Here is a 24,777-nt window from a genome sequence, read left to right as displayed (position 1 = left end):
AGAGAGAAAGAGGGGGGAAAGAAGGATGAGGAAGAAAGGAATGGTGAGTCATGTTGAAGAAGAGGCATGTCATGAGAGGTGGAGTGTGTGTGTGAATACCTGAATCAAATAGTGATTTGATTCGGTCTTCGAATGGAATAGTCTCTACTTGTAACCGCTAAATTTTTCTAATAGTCTTTAAGTATTTCGAAACGTCAACTGTGTGCAGTCAAGCATAAAGTCGGAGCAAAAGTAGGATAAATGTCATCGTGCGCATAGTAAAGGCATAGGACACGAGAACTTTCGTAGTGGAGCAGACGACGTCGCTCGGGAACTCCGACTTAAGCAGCTACACAGCAATCTTTAGCACTCTTCGAAGAGTCCTACATATGCGAGCCAACTGCTTGCTTGTTCATAATGCCCCATTTATGCTTTTAATCACGCTTCCCAAGGTGCAATGTAACGGCAAACTTGCTTATGAATCCTACAATGCGAACATGGCTATGTATTTTAAAAATGGCTGTTCATTATTTAAAAAGCACTTCATTTTGATTCACTTCTGCCACTATTCGATTTGGTCTTGAAAGTTACTCACACATGACCAGTGCCTATATAAAAGTCCACTGGCTGAGGGAATGGCTGTAGCTGCTTTTATAATCACGACTGCACTGTTTGCAGCGGGACAACCACGGAAAACAAACTTGGAGACCAGTTTCTGCCATTCTCGCATGTACGCAGGAGAAATGCAAAACACGTGCGCAAGTGTTTCTGGCACCAGACGGTGTTCACAATTTTGGCCAGTGCTGATGCAACCTATGAGGTGTGCTCACACCTGGTAAATGTGAGGCCAAGGTGAATCCGGTGAAACCAAGGTGACCCCAAGTATGGTGAAGCACCATAAACGTTGGGTTTTGTCTGAGCTTGTGAAGCATACAAGAAACTTCGATGTCCAAGGGCACCTATACGAGGTTTCACTGGCAAAGCAGTCTTTTAAAACCCTATTTTCAATCACTTCTTGGAATCTTGAGAAAAGAAGACTGCCTGAATTTTGCACCGAAACCTTGGCACTGGTACATCAGTGTCATGTAGCTGAATTTTGAACTATTTTTTCGTGTTTCAGCCATTTTGGCACAGGAAAGAAAGCCAATCAGTCAACTGGCTTTTCGAACACAATCGGACCCAACACAAACTAAAATAAAACACTAGAAGGAACTTTACCTTGATGCGACAGGGATATACTTGAAACTCCTTTTGAGAAGCTCGCTCGTGCATGATCAGACTACGGCAATTCAATGACATACCCGTCATTCACAACTTCACACCGAGAGATGCATATCGGATGCTATATATGTAAGCAAAGTTTGACCAAGTGGTGCCGTTGGTTGAAGAAAAACTTTAGTTTCAAGACAGATCTTTAAGTTCACAAAAAAGCTAAATGTTTCTCTCTGTTGATCACACCAAAATACAGACCTCTTATTTGAAGACTGGCATTATAATTGCTATTGTTATTTAACAACTATTTTGTTGTTTCATGGGATTACTGATCCAGCGACTTCCCATTGGCATATCAAGCCCCAATAATGTCCGATCGGAACCAATTGGGCTTATTGAAAAACCCAATCTGACTTTTGATGTTTTGTTTTTTGACTGGTGAAACTTTCAGGCCGAGGCTTTGATTTCTCTAGAATGCAATGTAGTTCTCCTCTACTGACAGACAATCAACTGGACTCGCACGGACACCTTTCAGAATCCATAATGTCACGGTGGCACTGCCACCAGCCTTTTATTATTGGCACTTTTTCTGGGCTTATGAAGTCTCCACTTAAGTAAGGGTGCCGATATTTCCATTGCAGAAGTGTAATTTATACTAATTAACTTTCTTTTTCTGTAGTGTCCATGGGGTATGGGGTGCGCAGAAGATGGATTGTAGATGGCCCACATGCGCAATGTACCATACATACATTGTTGCAGTGCAAGAAGACTCTTGACGAGACACACTGGACAAGCGCTGATGTATGTCTCTACGTCTTTTCATGCTGCAAGAAGTTTGCCAACTTGCCCAACTATCGATTCTGCTGTAATATATTCATTACATGCTGCGATGGGCAAAAACATTTTAGATTTGGTACATTGTTGTATCCGAGAACTTGGTGTATCTGTGTTCATTATATCAATGTTTGACTGCGCTATACCGTATCCAGCGACGGAAGAGTGTACATAATGTCTATCGCATGGAAATGCTGCACATGCACTTTAAATCAATTCCCTAATCAAGCAGTAGTAAGCTGGTTATGTTGCAGAAGATTAGGCTCTGTGATGACTATGATATCACGTTTGAAACGCACAGCATTCCTTCTCGTTGGAATGTGGTCTAATTAATTAAAAAGCTGGGAAGCAGGAGGTTCAGCATGGCCCTAGAGGTACAGGTACAAGCTGCAGTTAAGTGATGGCCCTGAGCTAGTTCGGAAATGTGACATCCTATATGAGTAGTGTTGAAGTGAAAGTGATTTTATCCAGACGAACCCAATTCAACAAATAACTGCGCATGGGTACTAGACAATCCATCCTCAATGCTGTGTAGTCGGCGATGCCAAGCCGACAATGTGCAAGATTCACGAGTGCTCTTCACACAACTTGTCTGACCTGATCAAGATGGCAAAGAGCGAGCCACGACAGCCCAAATACGAAAGGACATTTTTAAATCTATAATGCCTCACCGACGTATGGCGCTGGGGGTTTCGGCACGAATTCCGAAAACTGAAACTTTCACCTTCATTTCTCCTCTAATAACGAACCTATTACAATGAAATTAACATTATCAACGCTTTGAAATAATATTTATGAGTCTAAACTAATTTAGTTTTTCCCTTTAGTGTCCCTTTTACATATCTGAGCTCTGTAGATATGTCATGTCGAAATAAGAAACTGAAGTTAGATATGTGGAAAGCCTTACGGAATTTCGCATACTGCCTATTGGGCAGATTAAAACTGTTTAATGTCCTAACACGCACAAGCAACAATGATACTCTTGCAACCATGCACCATCCAGACACACACTCATTAGTTAACGAGCACCCCATTTCCCCCTTAACATTTATTTCTAAAATGAGAGCCTTAAGAAAAAAAAAAAGTACACGTCGTATAAACACAATGTACAGGGAAGACTTGGCTGTCCACGGTCAAGTAAGATTCTTGGAGACTGCGTTTGCCGTCTGCTTGATGTGCGGACCGTGGATCTCCGGCTCGTAGGTCAGCAACACGATCATGACCCAAAAGTGCATCAGGCCCTGTGGTAATGCAAAATAAAACTGTGCGCGACTGTCCGAAATTCGACAAGCGTCACATAATGCGACATATATTGCTCTAATAGCCTTGGATCGGTGTCCTCGTAAAATGAAGCAAGTTGTGTACCGGCAGCAGTGTGCAAGATCCTTGATAATGGTAATAAAACTTTGCTAATTCTGAAAACCAGACTCAAATTCAAAGTTGTAGCGTTTACTCACCGCAGTAGCTTTGTAGCTATCGCAGTGCACTGCTCAGCTAGAGGCCACATCGATGTACATTTCGATGGGGGCGAAATGCAAGAACGCTCATGTACTTGGATTTAGGTGCACATTAAAGTACCTAAGGTCGTAAAAATTCATCCAGAGTCCTCCACTACGGCATGCCTCGCAATCGGATCATGGTTTTTGCACGTAAAACACGAGAATTTGATTTCTTAGAGTTGAAGCCTTTGCAAGTATACGTGGCCAACACATTACTGCACTCTTTTAAAAGACAGCTCTAGGAGTTTTGCCAACATTCTGAAATAGCGGCTCTATAGTACTGCAGCTGCTTCCATGCTGCAATTCTGAAGATGCTGCACAAAATTAAAAAGCACAAATGCACAGCCAAGGTACCCATTCTGTTAGTCTAATAAACCACCAGTTATCAACTCAACTACTAGAGTATCGGCTACTCACATCTTTGGTGACAAAGTAAATGCTGAAAGCTGAACAGCAAATAGTACTGAACTCTACCGCCTCTGTGTAAATCCTTTCTTACCATGTAGATGAGGATGAATATTCGGGCTAGTGGGTAGCGCCTCAGAAATAATCCGGCACGTATGCTGTAAAAGGGGGAAGAAAAAAGAAAATGTATACGAAAAATAAGAGGGCAATGAAGATTGTTACTATTATTATTACACAAGCAATGCGTGTACTATCGTGAGCAATATGAAAGGGAACACAGGAGAGCGTGTCAGATAGCCTCGAACCCTTCTATGGCGATACGTGACGGCCACCGTCGAAAACAATGTGAAAAGGGGGACGTTGTTCTAATATCTGTTGGTACTCTCACCACGGGTCTGTTTACACAAAGTGCGGAACTTCTACTCGCCAGCGCACAGTGATAACTGTTTGGTATTGCGGTTACTGGTAACTTTATGCGCCGAAGCGTGGCCAAAAGTAGCACTCAAAATTTTAAGGCGTAAGAAACTCATTGCGTCAATTGATATAAAAAAAAATTGATTGAAAATATGAGCCAAGGTCTGAAAGTTCCGTCATACGGTTGCGCAAAGAACAATAAAAAACATGAAAAAAAAATGACACTGTAAGTCACTGCGGCACATAGCCATCTTACCGGCTTTCGGCGGCCAGTGAAACGCCGTAAGATGCCGTTTACGACAAACGCAGGCATGGTGGGAGTGCCAACAGTTAGCGGAAGAGCGCCCCCCTTTCCCCTCTGTTTTCGACAGCACCGTTCGCGTATTGCTGTAGCTCGGTTTTGAGGCTATTTGCCATGCGTTCGCGTGTTTCCTTTCATATTGCTCACGATAGTACATCAAAGCAAACTAGATAGTCACACTAACTATATCCCATACATACATTGTTTAAAGACGGGGGAAAAAAAAAACAATAAGCCCCCAGAAGCAGATCGTCAGGGCAGTTGTTAAAAGGGGGGAAAGCTGTTCTCATACCTGGCTTTGAGCTATACATAAGATTACCATGGTAACAAATTAATCATAGTGACAAGATGCAGCAACAAGCCATCGAAAGCCAAGTGGAATAATAGTTACTACGATTTACAGTGGCACCAAGGCTCAGGTTCGGTGGCTCTTTTATAACATTATTTTGTCATGCTAGCACACGGAAATGTTGTGAGCGCAGGTACAAAGCCCCTACAACTTACCTGAGGGAGTCTATGACTCCATACGCCCTCTTGACCTTCCGGGTCATGGTGCCGTCAAAGGGAGATTCGACAAACATTCCCGGAAGCCGTGCCCTGGGATCTGTTGCGAGAGAAGTGCGAGACGCTTTAACAACACCAGCCACAGCTCTCAGCATTGTCGTGCCACATCTAGAGTGTAGGTGGTAGCAATCACTCACCCGACTCATCGGCTGAAAGGACAACAGTGTTGGGAGGACACAAAAGTTTGTAAGTCATTTGCAACGAGAGAAGAAACGCTTGGTCGAGCACACGCAACACCGCTAACTATGCTGCATGCTCGTTTCCTGTTCGTTACGTTCACATCTGCATGCAAACACGCTGGTATGGCCAAATCTGCATACTAATGCGTGCCGTCATATGGTATACGCACCGCATGCCTCATAACCAGTGGTATGCGGTTGTTGAATAATCTGCAACGACTACCTCAGATTATCAAAAATAGGGAAGAGAGACGAGATGATGACCTGATGAAGGAGCAGGCCTTCATGCAAAGTCCGAGATATAATCAGTGCTACGATGTAAAATGCACGATCCCTCCACATTTTGACACCGTGTATCCCGTCTTCAGTGCTTCAATTGACAGGGATACCAAGAACAATCAGTCTCTGCCTTATGCACCATGGTGTATCACGTAAAAGATGTTACAATGGTCCTGAACCGAGAAAACAATACATGTACTGTACAGTGCACTCTTAAAACGGAACACCTTATTAGTATTCAACAATCGTAACTTGAACGTATTGTCATCACAGGAAGAAAGCACTTGATGTGGTGCGTTAGGTCGGCCTATGATGGTGAATAATTATTACCAAAGCTTTCATGTCAAAACTCAGCCGTAATCAGTCCAGAAATACCAATATGGTGTTCGCTTTAGCAGTGAACCGTACTGTACAAGGCTCTTAAGTACAAGGTTTCTTTTTTTTTACTTACACTCATCCGGCTGCCCAAATCCGGTTATTGCTGTGTGTGGTTTGGAGCTGTGAGTCTGAGATTCCTTCAGCTGACGCTGTTAGGTGACAAAACAGCACATCAGTTCCAGTTACACGTGAGGAATCAGTCAGTGACCAAAATTGTAAAAGGCAATTGTCCTCAGCTGCCCACTTCTGCCACAGGTTACATTCACAGCTGTGAAGTTAGCTTATTCCTCCCCCCTTTTTGAATAATAAGCCCAACTGCACATTCCATTTGGCCAACTTATAATGACACCGCTGCAAGCACGACTAACGAGGCTTTAGAGTTTGTGTTAAATTCTTTACTCTGATTATGCAAGTTTTGCAAAACTCTCATTCAAAGAAGGCTGACATATTTTAAAGTCATGCGCAAGATTAACATTTTTTTTCTGCTTTAAACAAGATGCTCACGTAAGTGAAGTTTTGTGATTACTGGCCCAGCATCTTACATACCACCATTTATTATTACAGTTGAACCTCAATATAACAATAATGGATATAGCAAAGTAAATCTAAAATGTTTCTTACCGATATTGATGAAAAACAAATATATGCTTATAACAAATATTGGATATAACGCAGGCATCTTCAAGCCAGATGTGGCTTAAATATAACAACTTTCGACTGTATATTATTTTTTGTTAGTTTGAACAGCATTTTAAAAAATTGCATGGAGCATATAGTGTAATTTGGCCTGTTCAAGTGGTCTGGTTGCCTGAAGAGGCGGGTGCTACCAGCACAACAAATTGCAATGTCCAGGTAGCAAATTAAATAAGATTACAAATTAACTTTATAATTATTCATTTAAGGGCAAGTGTTGCAACTGCGAAATTGAAGTCAAGCAGAAATCCTAAGACCAACACTGCAGCAAAAAGTCTGTCCTTAAAAATGAGCTCTGAAATATGCCAGCGCTCTTTCTTAACGTGCTAGCACCCCTCTTGCGGTTCAAGACAATTTCAACTAGGACGCCAATATACACTATTTTAGCAGATTTCGGAGACGGACATCTCAAGAATGGTGCCAGGTGTAGAATTTCTGTTAACCAAACATAATTTGACTTCACTCTTAGTTTAATTCCGCTCAGTTGACACTAGCATAAGCGGAACATTTTTGCAAATATGTTCCTCAGTGCAACCTAAGTGGAACAACACTAAGAGAGACAACAAGCTCCACTTTAAGAAAAAGCCGTTGCTCAAGGACATTAATTCCACACATATTGCACATAATAGGTGGACCATTCCTTTAATATGTTCCACTTAGTGGAACTTGTGGAAAACGAGATTAGAAGTGTACTGATTGGCTTCAATTTTACAACTGCAACATGTGCCCTGAAGTGAATAATTAAAAAGTTGATTGTTTTTTTTAATTAGCTACCTTGACCGACTAATACGATTGGTCGCGCAAGTAATGTCCGCAGGTCCAGGTGGTCTACCCAAACAGGCCAAATTGCACTACATCCCCTTGGGGCACCAATCATTTCTGTCCATTGAAAATTTGTTTTCACCACATTTCTTAATCTTCAAAAATCACGAAAAGCATGTAAGTGCAGAACGCAGTAGAAATTTTTAATTCTTCAGTAAGTTCTGCGAAGTTTATGGAATGTGGACTCCATGCAAGAACTCTCTAGAGAAGCATCAGATGCAAGAACGTCAACTATTCCACAGCTACAATACTTGGAAGTCGCCTATCCAGCCACTTGAAAAATATTCCCGATGCAAAACATTGTGAAAAACAAGGAAAAAAAGGGAACCCGATACACGACGACATACTGACACCGAGAAAAAACACCCAGTTATTTACGTTCAAACTATAACTTCAACAATTTTAACATTAAAATTTGCAGCACAAGTCCAATCAGAAGTGTTTCTAGGTGCATGCAACACATTTCAATTATTATATTCGCAACTGCTTTTGCTATTGATGCGCTATCTTGACATGCACACGTGTGCACATGGCGTCTAAAGAGGATATGCCCCATGCGATTTCTTCAAATCTGAACCTGAAAGAAGACATCCGGCATTTGCGCAGGAGAAGATGCACGGTTACCTCGAGTCTTTCCAGCTGGAGAACGAGCGAGTTCTTCTCAGTGCTCAGGGCTTCGACCAGGGTCTGCTTCTGGATGAGGCTCTCGGTGAGAGCATGTAGCCGGGCCTCAAGCTCTTCCTCACTAGTCGAGCTCATGGACTTGGTCATAATCTACAATAGCAGTATGAATGCATTATAGTACGAATGCGAAAATGTGCCTTCCATCTTTACTGTCCTGAAACTTTTTTTTTATGTGTTCTTTATACCTACTGTTTTTTTAAACATTTCTTGAAAGCAGAAGTCGCACCAAGTGTGCACAAGGTGTGCAGATTTGAATTAAGCAAGAACCTTGTTAATTTTTATCTCATGGCAGCAGCAAAAGACGTCAAATCAATGGGTTGTCAAATTGCTGAACATCCACAGAAAACCCAGAGATAACATTTTGTACAAATCTCAAGTATTATTAACGTATGTCAGCGCCCAATACAAATAATTGTTCACAATGAAGCCATGAGTGGTTACAATGCCGGGCTTGAAACTACAATATCCTTGGTTCGATCTGGGATATGCCTGCTTGGATGTCTTTCTTTTATTTATGTGTCGTGTCTGAACAAACGAATGCGATTGGCCTGTTTCCTATCTCACAACCACTGTTTCAAGTTTGAGTTTGTTAGTCTGTAACATACAAACATATTACTGGAGAAGTGTGCAATCGGATCCCCCATAGTGAAAACTGTCAGGGGGATGCCTCAGCAAGTATTGTGTGTGGGGATAAGTACAATTAGTCAGCAGGCAAATAATGAGTACACAGCGATCTACAATATACACACAAGCATAGCAGCAATGAATGACAATAAATACAGGATCTTTAAAGAAAGGAAGCATACATAAGGACATAAAAATATCAAACTGATGAATAATCTAATAATTTGAGTTTTATGACGTCAATAGAAAGAATGTAATGTACATGAGTTGACTTGCTCTAAAGCGACATACGTGAAAATCTTGCTGTTAGTCTGCCATAATTAGTACGGGAGATAAAAGAACAAAAAAAATGTGAGAAAAGAAACCAACCTGTTTCCGCAGCTTTTCCAGCTCCGATTCACGCTCACTGAGCCTCTGCTGCAGGGCTTCCTTGCTACGTCGAAGCTCTTCTTTCAGGAACGTGATCTCCTGTAATGTTGAGAAGCTGGGTTTGCAGTGGCGTGAGTAACAGGGCTCTGCATTTATCATAATTACTCGATTCTATTGCATACTTTTCTTTTCGGAAAGGTTTACTAAGAAACTACATCGGTTTCAAATTCGAGTACAAAATAAGAACTACTATAGTGACAGACTATCATTAAGTTTCCGTAATCCAATACAATTCGTACGTTGCTGCAGCGGCTGCATCAGGTTAGTGCCCACTCCGTCAGTCACTATAGCTAAGCTGCCGAGGTCTGCATGGCACTAAAGGGAAACACAAAATCAGTTTAGACAGGTAAAGTATCGTAAAATACCAGCACGTAAAAAACAAGGGACGAGCGTAGAAGAGGCATACAAAGCACTGTGTATGTCTCTCCTACGTTTGTCTCTTGTTTTTCACGCGCTGGTATTTTACGATCATGAATAACCAACTAGAATGAATTTCAGCCCTAGTGAGGCAAAGTACAGTCAAACGCCGTTATAACAGAAGCGTTCGGGGTCTCCAAAATCATTCGTTTTACAGGTCACTTCGCTGTAAAGGTCACGCGCTGCACAGCTCGCAATTTAACCGGGACACAATTATTCCTTCGTTATAGAGCTCATTTTGTTATACAGGCATTCGTTGTAGAGGAGCTCGACTGTATATTCATTGAAAACCCTATATTCATTAATTTCATGGTAATACGTTCATTCTATTGCATGAGAAAATAAAGGTCAGTTTTATTTTTTGCATTTTGTGCCGAAACACGAGTACCAGGTCGTCAGTGTGACGTGCTGGATTTCAAAGTTATTCTTTTTTCCGCATTTCGGCCACTCTGCCTCGGTAAAAGTTCTTGAAACTTGCCAAGTTCCGTCTTTGGCTCTTTTAGAATACAACGTAGTCCCTCTTTACCGATAAAAAATCAACTATGCTCGAGCAGTTGCACTGAAAGTCCGTGACATCACGGGGACAGTAAGGTGGGTTTTTGGTATTGTACAAGGATAACCTGCTAATGCAGCCCGAACATTTTTTCTCTTTAGTATGTCCTTGCATCATCTCAAATGTCATAGACAGCACCGAAGGTGCTCTTGGCAGATGCTAGTGGTAACGAGGCCTCTGACAGCAACAATGAGCGATTCTCAGTGTACTGTAGCTCGGATACTATAAATCAGGTGAAAACAAATCACCATTATGCGCTCTCTCTCTCTAACCATTAGGGGTGTGTTAATATTCAAAACTTTTGAATAAAAAATCGAACAGTGGCCTATTCGATTTGGTCTTCGAATCAAATAGTCACTATTCGTAACTGTAAGTATTTTCCTAATACTTTTCGAATATTTCAAAACATCAACTGCACCCAAATAAACACAAAATTAAAGCAAAAGTACAATAAATTTCAATCCCCGCAGGCATACTGTAGACATAAAACATGAGAACTTTCGCAGTGGAGCAGGCTACATAACTTAATTAGCTATACCTTACAGGCTGTACAGCAATCCTTCGCACTATGAAGAGCCCTGTGCATGCGAAGAAACTACTTGTTGGCTCCTAATGCTCTATTTGTGGTTTTGATAAACAATGCTTCATAGCATACTATGTAATGACATAAACTTGCTCTCTTTAAAAATACTAGGATGTGAACATCTAATTGTAATAACATTTATTAATTATTCCGCAACTATTTAAAAGTATTCAATATTCTATTCTATTCGCTTAAGGCACTATTCGATTCGTATTCGATTCGGTCTCAAAAATGACTAGTCGCACACCCCTTACCATGAAAAACTGAATAAGAAAATGAAGTGAGAGGGAGGCGTTGCACTTACATTTTCTTAAGCATCAAAATCGGGGTGCATGTAACAATCTGAGGCACGTTAGAATCGAGCAAATACAGCAATTAGCGCTGCACACCACCACTCGCATCTAGGCTCACGAAAGACTTCATCAGAAGACAATGAGTGATTTTTTTTTTTTTTTGTGCTCATGAGGGTTTCGACGGGAATTCGGGGCAGAGGCTCCTTTCACAAGCGTATCACCCCTGAAGGGGGCCAAATGCCAGGCTGGGGTACACTTGTGACCATTTGAACCAGTGGGTGCCCGGCAAACCCCAAGTAGGCCTCAAGAACAGTGCCACCTTAGAATGAACCCACACAGGCTTGCAAGGATTCCCAAACACAGTCCTTAGCTGACACTGGAGCATTCGGAGAGGTCGTTCAAGTCTGAAGAAGCTTGCTCACTGATGGCCATCAGAAAGCTTTAAGCATACTCCACGACTGCTATTACAGTGCCTGCCTGTACACTCTACCGAGGTTCACTGCAACTTTTGTGATGAATTACAGACTTTTACATTTGGATTTAATTACGGATGATATTACAGACTCCACAGAGTCTTGACCAGTATCTGCACAAGGTCTACATACTTCTGAAAGTGTTTCAATTCGGTGTGTTGTCTCGTCTGCCAGTGGCGATCATTCAACAACTGTCATCATCATCAGTCTATTTACATGAGGGTGGCCTGCTGGGTGAGTTCGTACATGGTACTTGGTAAGGGTGTGCCAGCAACGGAAAGGATAACTAGAAAAAAATTGGGAGGCAGGACACAGAGAAAGGAACAAGAAGGATGGAGGACTAACAACTGACTTTATTCCTGAAAAACGGCATCCGGATTCAGAAATAAAGTCAGTGGTTAGTCCAGCACCTGTCCTGTTGCTTTCTCTGTGTCTTGCCTCACAATTTTTTTCAAGTTATGCATTCTGTTTGCTGGCATACAGCAAACACTATTTACGACTATCGCAGGACGGCAGCCTTTTTTCCCAGAGATATCAAATTAACTCTGTCTTGTGCTAGCCGACCCATGTTATGCCTGCGAATCTCTTAATTTCAGCACACGACCTAGTTCTACGCTGTCCTCGACTGCGCTTCCCTTCTCTGGGCACCCATTCTGTAATTCTGTAATTCTATAACTTGAAAACTGTCAGCAGCCTCCGCAGGTGCAAGCAAAAGGATCTGCGCTCACTTCCGTCGCCTGCCGCGCCTCGAGCTCGACCTCCTGGCGCTGGTGCCGCTCCTGTTTCAGCTCCTTCAGGAGGTCTCGCTGCTGCTCCTGCGAGGACTCCAGCTCCCTTTGCGACGAAAGAAGAGATGGAGACGTACTTTTGTCAGCGACATCAAAATCAGCAACAGTAATAGAAGAGAGGAAACAACACTGAACAGTGATTTGCAAGAGGAATATCCTGGCCGCCCAGGCGAACAACTTCACGAGCAACCCATTAAGAGCATGTACAGGTGCAAGCCACTGCCGATAAGGTTCACACGAAAGCTATATTCCTGGACAACTATCTGTAGAAATGAAGGGAAAGCTATGGCAGCAAAGTGCACAGAAGTGAGAACACTTCTGAAACAATCCCACATTTTCCCACACCACCTAAGTTTAGGTTAGAGAAGAGAAAACATAAACACCTTATTTACAGAAGGGTTGAAAATTGACCTTGTTGGTACATTTAAACTTTTGGAGTAGCGCTAAATGATGGGACATGAACAACACATTCACAACAGGCAAGTCAGACAAAACAAACCTTGAGGTGAAACTCTCGCTGCCGTGACTGCCACACCTCAAGTTGAAATTCGCATATAACTCGCAACCTTATTTTACTGTTAATTTTTTTTTAATGTTGTCTCTGTGCTTGCAGAATGGAACACTTGTTAAGCTCGCGTGTAGACAGAAAGCATCAAGCTCAATTTGCGCAACACAGCATAAACTGCCAGTGTCGTGCAGTTAAGGTTGCACTTTACAGCATCATGGTGACGCACGACGGGTGAACTCAAAACACAAAAGTTTCCATTTATTGCCTCAATATTCCTTCGTAGTGACAGTGAAATTTCATTATATTGAAATAGTGCATAAACACACTCTGTTATATTGAGGTTCTAAATACATGGTGTTCTACGGACAAGAAGTTATAAAAAGTTAATTACTTAACTGCACTACATCCAAGAATTATGGATTATTTGATATCACAGGTGCATTTTTGCATTACAGCAGAAACATAAGAAAGACACGCAGTGAAAGCAAATGAAACTTGTGTGGCAATATACTGTCATTCTTTTCTTCCTTTCTTGCCCTTTTTGCTAAGGCTGCACAACTGCACAAGTCACAGCAGTTTAGTTCTTTCAAGCAAGGACGAAACAAACATTTCTTACGTCGTTTCTTGACAAGTGTCACCAGCGCAGTTACCTTTCCGTGAACACAACATACTATTTACGCCTTTATGTGTGTTTTGTTGCCTTTGGCACGGATAGATGTAGATGCGCCTCGGCAAAAACTGAAGTCGCACTACTCACCTGCGCAGGGAGCTCTCTTGTTCATGCAGCTCAGCTGAGAGGGAGTCGGCATGGGCTTGCGTCTTCCTCAACTCGTTACGGAGGTGCTCGCACTCCTGCGTTATGGCCTCCAGCTCGGCCGCGGAGGCGGCATTGAAGCGGCTGCCGTCGACTTCCGAGCCGTCCAGGGCCGACCCGCTGGCATTGGCTGCATCTTTCAGGCTTGCGATCAGCTTCTCCTTTGACTGTTCACAAAAAAGAGATGAAGAAGAAAAAAAAAACAAGGTGTTTAGGACTACAGTTTAACCCTGCAATTACGAAATCAGGGGGAAAAGTGAAAACACGCTGTTGTGAATTGAGACAGCACAGACAGGGTATGCGTTGCAGAACGAAACTTCACGGTCAAGATTTTGTTGACCTACTTTGGCAACCTACTATGTTAAACCTACTTATTTAATTGTGGAGAGAATTCATTGCCTCAGGCTTTTGTTATCGCAGGGTTCAACTGCATAGCCATTTTCCTCGTCTGCATAATTCAGTCTCATTGACACCGACCATGCAATTCACTGTAAAGAAATGGGAGTATACGGCTCTAACATGAGCACCACCACCATGGTCATTGGCTCATTCTTTAACACCAGTGCAGTTTGCTCTGTTTACTATCTGCCACCTTGCAACATAATCCCCTGAAGAGTGAAATAAAATAAGATAAACATTTCAGCAAAACAGAACACCAGAAGTTGATTGATTTCTTTCATTGCCTTAATAACTGATCAATTCACTGATCTACTAATTCATTAGCTTACTAATTTAGCAATTGACTCATTGGTTGATCAACTGACTTATTGATTTACCGAATGACTCACTGATCTATCAATCGATTTATTAGTCGATTTTAATTGCTCAAAGCAACACGTGGAGACAGAAGGTTAGCCAACCAATTTCTTCACAAGCACCCACTTACCTGAAGAATTCTCTGTGCTTTCTGCTTGTAATCAGCAAGTTCTTGGCGTGCCAGTTCCAAACTGCTACGTAACGACGACACTTGGCTGCCCGAATCCTTTGCATGTGCTGTTTTACAAACAAAAAGAAAAGGGCAGTTAACGAATCATTTAACAGATATGAATGAATATTGGTTCGAGCTAGTTCCCCCCCCCCCCCCCTTTTCTAGCTTTTTCTTGCAGGGGTTGCCACACAGCATAATGTCAGAATGAAATAACATGTAAGCATTGAGGAATGGAAGCATAGAGGCTCAGGAGGAATAGAAAGCTTACTAACCTGAGGAGTTACAGTTTTGTAATTGCAAATCTATCAGTCACATTAAGAGCTAACGCTTCACACTGAAAAGATGGTCGGCAACACCACTTCCAAATACCCACACTAGGTGAGGGCAAGTCCCTAGAATCTTTGCATTACAGACCAAGATTCACAAATTACTGAGGTGAAATTATTATAAAAAAGATTGCACCGCATTCAAGAATGAACTAAAGAATGAACTACTAATACTAAAAGAGCTCAGCCTTACACAACATCTGCGGCCTTTCACTACACAGAAATAGTAAAGATATGTGAAAGTGCTGCGAAATTTCACAGGTCACAACAATGTCAACAGTGTACCATGAAAACATTTCATGTCTGAGGGTTCTACGGATGCCCCGAGGTACGAGGAAAGATACGATCTTGGAACAAGTGCGTGTGAAGGGATGGACAGCATGGCGAAAAAGTCATGAGCACTGGGCCAAAATTGTGTACAAGAAAAGGCATGGGGGCTGCTACACTGGCAAAAAGGAAAAGTGTGATGAAGGTCGAGCCAAGATGACAGCCCAAGTAAAGGGGCTAAAGACACTGTCAATAAACAGTTCGAAAGAAAATAACAAGAAATAAAAAATTAGCCGTAGCTTGCACTGGAGGTGCAATGCTAAAGAGACAGCGGAGCTGATGGGCACCTAGCTAGTCCTGGCCTTTGGGCTAGGCTAAGCACTACCAAGTCATCCCGACCATTTTCCTGAATTTATTGATTATTGATCGATTACTGATTAGCAATCGATTGGCTATCGCAAGGTATTGGCCACGTATTTGGGATAGACTAAGCACTACGAAGTCATCCACAGCATTTCCCGGAATGTATTGATTATTTGTCAATTATCTATTACCTATTGATTGGTTATCGATTGGCTACCGCAAGCTATTGGCCACATATTCGGGCTAGGCTAAGCACTACCAAGTCATCCCCAGCATTTTCCGGAATTTTCCGGATTAGCTATTGATTGGCTATCGATGACTGACTAAGCTTAAGTAGTCCCAACCATGCTTAGCTAGACATAGCCGAGCTCAGCTTCGCTAGTTCACAGGGGTATGTGCCATTGCGCTTGGACCCTTTCTGCACTACCACCAGGATCGGCCCACATTTTCGGATTCAGCAGACAAATTATGCCCAACTTAAACAGCTCCGCTGTTAAAATAAAAAAGAAAGCCAGGCTCGGGAAGGAACAGATAAATGATAGCGCAAGAAAGAGCGAGCATAAGAAATACTGAAGCATGCTACAAAGTTGCAAAGCACACTCGGGCAGACGGGGGGGCACTAGCAGTGCCGTGCCATTCTAAGCACAGTGTTGCACATTTAATCAAGTGCTACCAACTAAAGCAGGTTCACACACAGGAAAGAGGCACAGCAATGTTAGAAGTTAAAACAAATCAAAGTTGTCGATGAAGTGGCAAGCGTCCAAGTGCATGCAGTTGCAAGACTGGAACAAGCACCCTACCTTTGTGTTCGGCAAGCTGCTTCTGAGCCAGTGTCAAGCTCTCAGACAGGTTGGCGACTTCTTCCTCCATCTTCAGCTGCCTCTGCATAAATTCAGCCTGAAAAAAAAAAAAAGGACATGACAATGAAGCTGGTTATTTTTGCAACACCGCACCTTGAAATCTGCCAATGTATGCTGGGATGGTAATACTCGTGTCTCAGGGGCAAATTTAACGACATTACCTGCCAATGACGAATGCTGTTAGCGCACTGCTATATTTCGTTCAACACAATGAAGACGGATACTCAAACCTAAGAACATTTTCTTCCATTCACCTAGAAATTTCCCTGATCTCTTTATTCCTGGCAATGTCTTAGTTGCCCAGCCGGTGTAGAGCTAAACCTCAATATCATGAATGCAGAGACAACAACTTGATGCACGAAGTCTAAAACAAAGTCTAAAATTTGGCTGGCTATGAACATACACGTGACGCACGAGCGAACGAGACTGCAAAGTGCATGTTTGTAACTTAGCGTGGTTTACGTGTCATGTATCGACGCAGCATGCTGCCAACGAGCAATGAATATCAACAGGGGACCTTTCGGTGGCCTGTCGGAAACACGAAACTTTGTTTTGTTCGCATCCTCCCAACTGCAATATTATTTTTTTTCCGATATCAGCGTGCACAATCATAACAAACATCAGATATAACGAAGGTATTTAATGCACTAGCATGAGGATTGTCAAAGTAGAAAAAAGTGTATGTGTGTGTGCGTATATATATATATATATATGTATATTGCAACTGACGGTGGTCTGCTCTGGACCAATGTCAGGTGCACTCCGCTCCTCAAAAAGGCAGAATGTATGTCGAGTGATCTCCTGAAGAACACTTTGCAATGTGGTGAACACAGTTTAAATCATGGACCCATGACCTCAAGAGGTGTGAAGTAATGCTGCTAACTCATTTCTCTTGCATTTACCGTTAAATCCCCGCTGAATTTTTCTGCCATGGGTGCGACTGCATTACGAGATTCGACTGCGTTACACAACAGCGCAAATGAGGCTTAGTAACGAGCACGCCCCACGCCCCCAGAACTGCACTCCAGACTCCGCACCTGAGCATGCCGGTGGTTCTCTTGCTCCTTCCGTAGGGCATCTTCCACCTGGGCCAACTTGTCGCGCAAGGTCTCGACCGTCTTGCCTTGGACTTGGGACAAGTCCGTTTGGTCCCTCGTCAGCCTGCAGTGCCACGGTGTGAATGAATGAATACATTATTGTTCTACAAGGTGCCACTATGCTTAGAAACCCTCAGTCCAAAGCTTAACTGGTGAACTTTTCCAGGTACTTCTGAATGTAACCTACCGCGTTGCGTTCGTAAATGCTGAGTCTTGGCGAGAGAGAGCAAGATAGACTTTAATGAGAATTTCATCATCATTATTATTTATGTTCACTGTAGACGAAGGCCTCTCCCAGTGATCTCCAATTACACCTGTCTTACGCCAGATGACCCCATCTTAGTGCCTGCAAACTTCCTAATTTCATCACACCACCCAGTCGTCTGCCGTCCTCGGTTGCTCTTTCCTTCCCTTGGCAACCATTCTGTAACTCTAATGGTCTACTTGGACTCCACAGGTTGTATACCCTATGCATTACATGGTCTGCCCAGCTCCATCTTTTTCTTTTCATGTCAACTAGAATATCGTCTACTCCTGCATGCAGAGATGGAGCATCGGTTTTCTATGCTCAAGTTCGAAGGTTCAAGTCCTCGTCCAGCCCACTACATTTTCAGGCTTAGAATCAGCGTCTCAAACTGGCAAAAAAAAAAATTGCGGAGAGCCAGTGGGGCTACGCTGTTCAGGTGCAACCAAATTACGAATGCCCACTGGGCTTCAGCAAGACACTTCCTCGCCAGAGCAAGAATTTGCCTTCCTGGTGCAGTATTGGCCACTGGTACCTCCCTCATGACTCTTGCAATTAGTGAGACTCTAAGAGCCTACCAAAATGCCTGACATGGTACCCCAGGTAACTAGAGTGAAAGATTAAATAAATATTAATGAATGAGCCAGTCTGGTGTAGGTGATATGAAATCGAAGGCCAGAATCGAAGACACAGTGAGCAAGGAAAGGGGAGGGTGACATACCAATACAAAATTTCCTCAATTAACTTTTAAATTCTTTACTTTATGGCACATATTTCAATTTACAAACTGCCCCTATTCTATTTGGAAATTCTCAAAAAGACAAACACCTCTGGTTTTCGCTTCTGAGGTCATCCACCAGTCGGCGCTTGGCGGTCAGCTCTTGGTCCGCTTCCTGGAGCCGGACACGCAGCACAGCCAACTGCGAGTCCTTGGCCTCTAGGGCCGAGGAGAGGTCACGCTCGCGGGCCTGCAGTTCACGGAACGCCGAGTCGCTGGCCGACACCTGGCTAGACCAGTGGTCGAGGCGGTTGTGGAGGCGCTGCTTCTCTACAAACACGACCCGAGGAGCGATGCCCCCTTCAATCTCAAGACACAGTTCGCCGAACTGAAAATTTGGCTATCTCTGGGCTTTATGGATTCATGGTGTCTTATCAAAAAGGAACATGAGGGTTTTGTCCTAAATATGTTGCAAAGGTAGTCAGCCGTATTGCAATCATACAAGCGTTTCTTTTAGTGATATCGGAAAGCTGCCACACATAACTTCATAAGCACCCATCACATACGCTCCTATTTTTATTAGTTTGCAAAAAAAACATGCAGAGGAATGAGAAGAAATATACATAAATTTGCTTATTCTGCCACATGGAGCCAAAAGAAGAGTAACAAAAAAATTAAATGCTATGAACTCTGCAATCAGCAATGGAGAGGCAATATTGAGATACAAGGTGGAAATGCTGACTTTGATAGTGGCCACGAGCGGCTAATGTTTGTGACGGTCCACCAGTAGATGGGGGGCATTCTGGCCTCTTTCCTCACATATTCCAGTATAGATTAAGAGGAGTTGAACAGGTCACATATTGCATAGAACAAATAACTGGCAGTTTGTTCTATGCATTATGCATAGAAGGTGCATACATACAGGGTGCATTATGCATACAGGGTGTTTCATTTTAGCTGCACCAAATATTTAAATATTGCCTGTGGCAGATAGCACAATTATAATCCTTGATCTAAACTACTCAATGAGGCGGCCATTACTTCCACTAGAAATCAAAACGCCTAATTGAATAATTAACATAATTATGCTAATGAACTTTTTAATTACTTATTTTATGGCACATTTTCCAATCTATGAATTATAGCCACTAAGTTCGCAAGGCGTATCCACTTGGAACGAATTCTCAGGACTGAACCAGTTTCGAGATATTAATTTTCAAGGTGTCTGACGAAATGCATGGGCGTTCCAGTTAACTTAGCGCTTCAATGCATAAAACAGCATTTTCCGTAAGAAGTTCAGCTATAATTGGTAGTCAAATACAAATTGTACGTTTTCTTAACAATGCATCGTACTCACACTTCACATGAATGAACTTTCACTAGAGTGAACAGTTTTTGGGGTCCCTCAAAGTTTGTTCAGGCAAAGCTTTTCTGCAAAACTTGGAAAATAAAATTTACCTGCATCGGCATTCTTGACCCTCTGCAGAACCGATGCCATCTCTTGGTTCAGCGTGGACACTTCCTTTCGAAGCATTCTGTTTTCTTCCGCGAGGCTGCCTTGTATCGCTTCGGGTGCGTCGCTTCTCATGGAGGGCGCAGCTGTTTGGAGTTCCTCGTGTTGAATCGAAGCTCTCCGCGAACCCGGGGCTGTTTGATCTGCAACCAACGAAGCGCTTGCTTCTCCTTGGGCTGTCGTCATCGTCGTACTGGCTTCTGGCAAAATTACTGCTTCAACTTGTGACACTGTTCCATCTGCGATGAATGTTTGGTGGGAAAGGTACGTGAGTGTCAAAGCCACTGGTCTACCACACCAGGTACAATAAGGCGCATTGAGTGTGCTAAAAGAAGCCAAACTATTACAATCAGTTTTATATAATACATTCACTGAAGCCAACAAACAATGACACCAAGGACAACATAGGGGAAATCACTTGTACTTAATAATTGAATTAAAGAAAATGATAAATTAACAGAAATTAAAGTGGATGAAAAAACAACTGTCCTGATGTTCCACATCCGCCCTTAGGTTTGTGAGTGGTGGCACTGGCTAACACTCCCAGGTTGAGTTCTAGTTGTAAAAACATAAATACCCCAGAAAGTGGATGGGAAAACGGCTCCGCGGTAGCTCAATGGTGAGAGCATCGCACGCGTAATGCGAAGACGTGGGTTCGTTCCCCACCTGCGGACAGTTGTTTTTTCATCCACTTTTATTTCTGTTAATTTATCATTTTCTTTAATTCAATTATTAAGTACAAGTGATTTCCCCTATGTTGTCCTTGGTGTCATTGTTTGTTGGCTTCTTATGATATGATTAATAAAAAATCGAGCCCCTCGGTTCCGTTTCTTCTCGTTCATTCACTCAAGCCATGACTTTGTCACTCCACTGCCATAGGACGGCGTCAACAATTTCGGGCTTCTAGTCCAGAGCGAACTGCTGATGGTTAGAAATTCCTGAACCTCACTGCACTACAAACCGGCATCAAGATACAACACATGGACAAATGGGAAGAAAAAAGAGAGAGAGATACACTACATTAAGATTAAAAAACACAGCCATCAATACATGTCTAAACCACACTCCCACTCATTTATATGGTAAACGGGACCCCGTATCGTTCATTCGACAGAAAAGGGTTACTAGTACTAGCAGGAATAGTACAGGGAATACCTACTAGCAGAGAAAGCGAAAGCTAAACTAGCTTTTTCTTAATTTTTGTGCCTCAGAGCCAGTATATAAGTGCCACTAGCTTAGCCCAGTACATCAGCCCAGTACATCAGCATGCTGTCACAAATTTCAATGTATTTTCATGTACTTGGGCTATTTTGGCATAGGAAAAGCTCTCAAAACTTGCTAGGTCGATAAAAACTGCTTCTTGGCCTAGTTGGTATGTTTGCTGGGACACATATTTGCCGCTAATAGAACACACACCAACGGACAACCCACTTGTGCCACCGCCAATGCATCTTTCTTTGTGTCTGTGCGCCCCTTTTTTGTGGCAAATGTGTATTTTTGCAACATTGAGCCTCTAGTTTTTCTAGAACGCAATGCATTTGACGTTCTTCAAAAAATTGTGACCATTATGTGAAGCAATAAACTGAAATTGTAAAAGTGACTCGGATAAACAATTACAGCAAGGCATGAGCAGAGCCAGTCAGAACCCATGACATCACGGTGACCTGGTGCAAAGGCTTCAGACGGGCACTGTCACCCTGTCTCATTTTACCGAGCCTGTACTCATGGTACGAGTGCCCACTATGCTTATTGCAGAAGCATAATTTACTACAACAACATAACTTCATATTCATCCTTAATGTCCTAATAAGGAGTTGCGAGGACGACCAAGCAGCAGAACTGCACATTCTGGCAAAGGGTGCTCACCTTGGACCTTTGACGAAGAGCCTTCACCGACTCCAGCAACGTCTCCTGCTTCAGCCGATGATTCCGGGGCAATTTTCAGCTGAGACGAACTACGTTTCGGAGCTTGTGGCGCAGGCTCTGGGCTGTTTAAATATTCCAGCAGCTTCTCATCGCTGGCCTGCTTTTCGACTCGCTTCGGCTTGACGCTGGTTGGGCTTGCGGCTAAGGACAGGCCTCTGGACGGCTTTGGGCTTCGCGAGAACCCACCAGACACTGGCGGAGAGGCACTGGATGGCTCGGGCTGAGGACTCCTACCGGGGCTCTTTGTGTATGACATGAAGCTGGTCTTGGTATTGGGCAGGAGTGGCTTCTGAAGTGCCGACGCGGCCGTCTGGTCGACCTTGGTGAGAAGGTCTTCCGCCCGGCTTGCAATGTCACTGAACCACGACATTGCTTCCTGCAGAGAGAAGAAAAAAATCCATTAATTAAATTCTAGGGTGCTGTGTGTCAGAACCACGATCTCGTTCTTACATGACATTGCTTAGTGCGGAGAGGACAAAAAAATTAATTAGATCCTAGGGTGTTACGTGCCAAAACCACGATCGCATTATGAAGCATGCCGTAGTTGGGGGACTCGTGATTAACTTTGACTGCCTGGGTGTCTTTAATGTGCACCTAAATCTATCAAGAGGTGGAACCACTAGCTCATATGCATGTATGCGTGTTTTCTGTTTTTTTTTTAATGTAACAGTTGCTTTGGCTTGGAGCAAGCGTGCAACACGCGACACAACACTGGTCAACATTACACCTGTGGTATGTCTCTCTTTGGTCATCCTGCGCCCTTGGTCCCTAAAACCTCATACATCGTCATTACACCTGCGGTATAACGAAGGCGAAAAATATGGGAAACTGGGAAGTCTCTTCACTTCCTCCATTCTGCTTGCTCATTACAGAGCGACGTTCTTGACTTTGCCAGCCTTGATGTGAGGACTTACTGGCCAGCTTCTTGCTCCAGAATTCATGCACCATGTGCCGCCTGCAGTTGAAAGATCCACAGCCACGGCCATGAGTGGCACTGGCTAACGCTGCCACGGCTAGACCTATTACGCATGCCCAAATACTGTAGAAAGCATAGAGCTAGTATACTAACTCTGTAGGAAATGCTGTGTGAAAAAAGTGGCAACTGCAAAGGTGCCACCATGTTGCTATGTCTAATTTTTGTAACGCTAAAAATGTAAATATGATGTAAAAGCACACATTTACACGTAGCACATATGTATGGACAATGTGTAAAATTCATTCCTCATATTTCTCGCAAAGAGCCGATGGTATTTGAAAAATTTTTTATTCAATGTTTACGGTCAGTGAAAGGATCTGTTAGCAGGTGCTTGAACTAGATGACACCAACATATTGAGAGAGTTGGGATTGCAGTGATTGCGCATCTTGTCTGAATAGCACTCCCGTCTTCTGCACATGAATTCCTTGGCTTAACACGTTGGCCCACACCCGCAGTGAATATTTTAATTCATTCTCTGTTGGTTTTGCGTAGTTATACTATACACTGTAGAAGACGATCCTAGGTAAGACCACCAGAGGTTCTTGAATGTGCCCTGAAATCTTGGAACTTAAAAATACTCTATCCTCCAAACCGAGAATGCTACAGATATGTCGTCATATATTGTCTGTGATTGGCAGAATTGTACTACTACATAGGACGTCATATGTCACGGCAACTGCCAATGTTGCTACTTTAATAAAATACGTGCCCACCATTGCATCCTTGCAAGGTCATTTACTTTTCGCAGTACCAAAAGATGCTATCGTAACCGAAAACAAAAGCCACCACTTCCCAGATGCACAAAGCACACAGATCCTGCCTGCGCGTTGTAAACTTAGGTGACACGACGTAATCGCAGCAAGTTCTCAATTCGCACTTATCAAAAACTTGATCTGCGCGAAATAATACGTTCGTCGCGGACACGAGTCGTGAACGTAATGCGAAAGCGTTAAATTTCTCGACGTTCACGACACGTGTATAGCATTACCGGTGCCTTCACACAAAATCAACGCACGCTACGAAGCGAACTTTCGTACGACCAACGTCACGCATCAACATCACACAAAATAAACGCACGCCACGCAGCACGCACCAACACCATCAATCGCGCAGCTAAACATACGCGATTAGCAAATGAATGGGCTAATTGCCACGAATCCGCGCACGCGCAATAGGACAGCGTCCTTCCGAAATTACATTATATTTCCTTTAGCGTTGACAGGGCGCGTGTGAATTGTTAGATGCCCGAACAGCCGACACAACAGAAAGTGAACTCTATTTGACGCTAATGTCTCATTGCTCTATTGCTGTGCACTGTTTCACGAGAACGCGACACGGTCTTTTTCCTGTAACACAAGTACTCTTGCGCGCAGCTAGAGTACAAGCTTAGAAAGTCGTCGCGCCGGTCAACAGCGGAGTTGACACCTGCTTCAAAGAAGCACCGCCGTCACGATCGTCGACGAAACTGCGTTAAGCTTCAACGGCAACCATTTCCGAAGCAGGATCCGCCGCTGTATAACGATGACCAGTAGAACCAAGAAAAGGTAGGCGTGGACAAACCGTAAACAAGCCGTGCGGTGAAATGTCGCGCTTACCCCGGTGGGAAATGAATGTCGGGGGGCTTCGTTATCCTTGACCCGATCTCTTGACGCTTGGCACGACTGCGCCGAGAAACACTCGACGTCACTATCGTGGAATATTCGCGCTGAGATAACGCGGTAACATAGTTTAATGCAACGTTCGCATTCGCAACCACACAGTCCCCGAAGAATTCTATGGTTCAGTTTCCGATGCAAGAAGCAGTCACAAACTTCATACGTGTCGCGTAGTAAG

General features: G+C 43.2%; 1 protein-coding gene and 1 non-coding gene across 2 annotated transcripts; one reads left to right on the top strand and one right to left on the bottom strand.

Annotated features, from left to right (window-relative positions):
- Window positions 1-3,039: 3,039 nt before the first annotated feature.
- LOC119464150 (golgin subfamily A member 5) lies at window positions 3,040-24,747 on the bottom strand. Its single transcript, XM_037724989.2, has 15 exons — window positions 24,540-24,747; window positions 21,908-22,343; window positions 19,987-20,280; window positions 18,639-18,858; window positions 17,507-17,630; window positions 16,410-16,506; window positions 14,612-14,718; window positions 13,669-13,892; window positions 12,344-12,449; window positions 9,237-9,335; window positions 8,184-8,333; window positions 6,118-6,193; window positions 5,149-5,248; window positions 4,024-4,087; window positions 3,040-3,266 (listed from the first exon to the last, which is right to left on the bottom strand). The coding sequence occupies exons 2-15, from the start codon at window positions 22,335-22,337 to the stop codon at window positions 3,159-3,161; spliced, it is 2,199 nt and encodes a 732-aa protein (XP_037580917.1). The 5' UTR covers window positions 22,338-22,343; window positions 24,540-24,747; the 3' UTR covers window positions 3,040-3,158.
- On the top strand, window positions 20,644-20,715 carry Trnat-cgu (transfer RNA threonine (anticodon CGU)). The gene has a single exon. It is a non-coding gene; the product is annotated as a tRNA-Thr (tRNA).
- Window positions 24,748-24,777: the final 30 nt, after the last annotated feature.

The sequence above is a fragment of the Dermacentor silvarum genome, chromosome 9 (genome assembly GCF_013339745.2).
Source record: "Dermacentor silvarum isolate Dsil-2018 chromosome 9, BIME_Dsil_1.4, whole genome shotgun sequence".
Taxonomy (NCBI): Eukaryota; Metazoa; Arthropoda; class Arachnida; order Ixodida; family Ixodidae; genus Dermacentor; species Dermacentor silvarum.
This window is presented reverse-complemented; position numbering and strand designations above follow the sequence as displayed.

Coding starts and splice junctions, on each gene's coding strand:
- LOC119464150 (XM_037724989.2), bottom strand. CDS start 22,337: ATGTCGTGGTTCAGTGACATTGCAAGCCGGGCGGAAGACCTTCTCACC. Junction 16,507..17,506: donor AGAACCACCGGCATGCTCAG/GTGCGGAGTCTG, acceptor TTTTTTTTTCAG/GCTGAATTTATGCAGAGGCA. Junction 8,334..9,236: donor TGGAAAAGCTGCGGAAACAG/GTTGGTTTCTTT, acceptor CTGCTATTGTAG/ATTATGACCAAGTCCATGAG.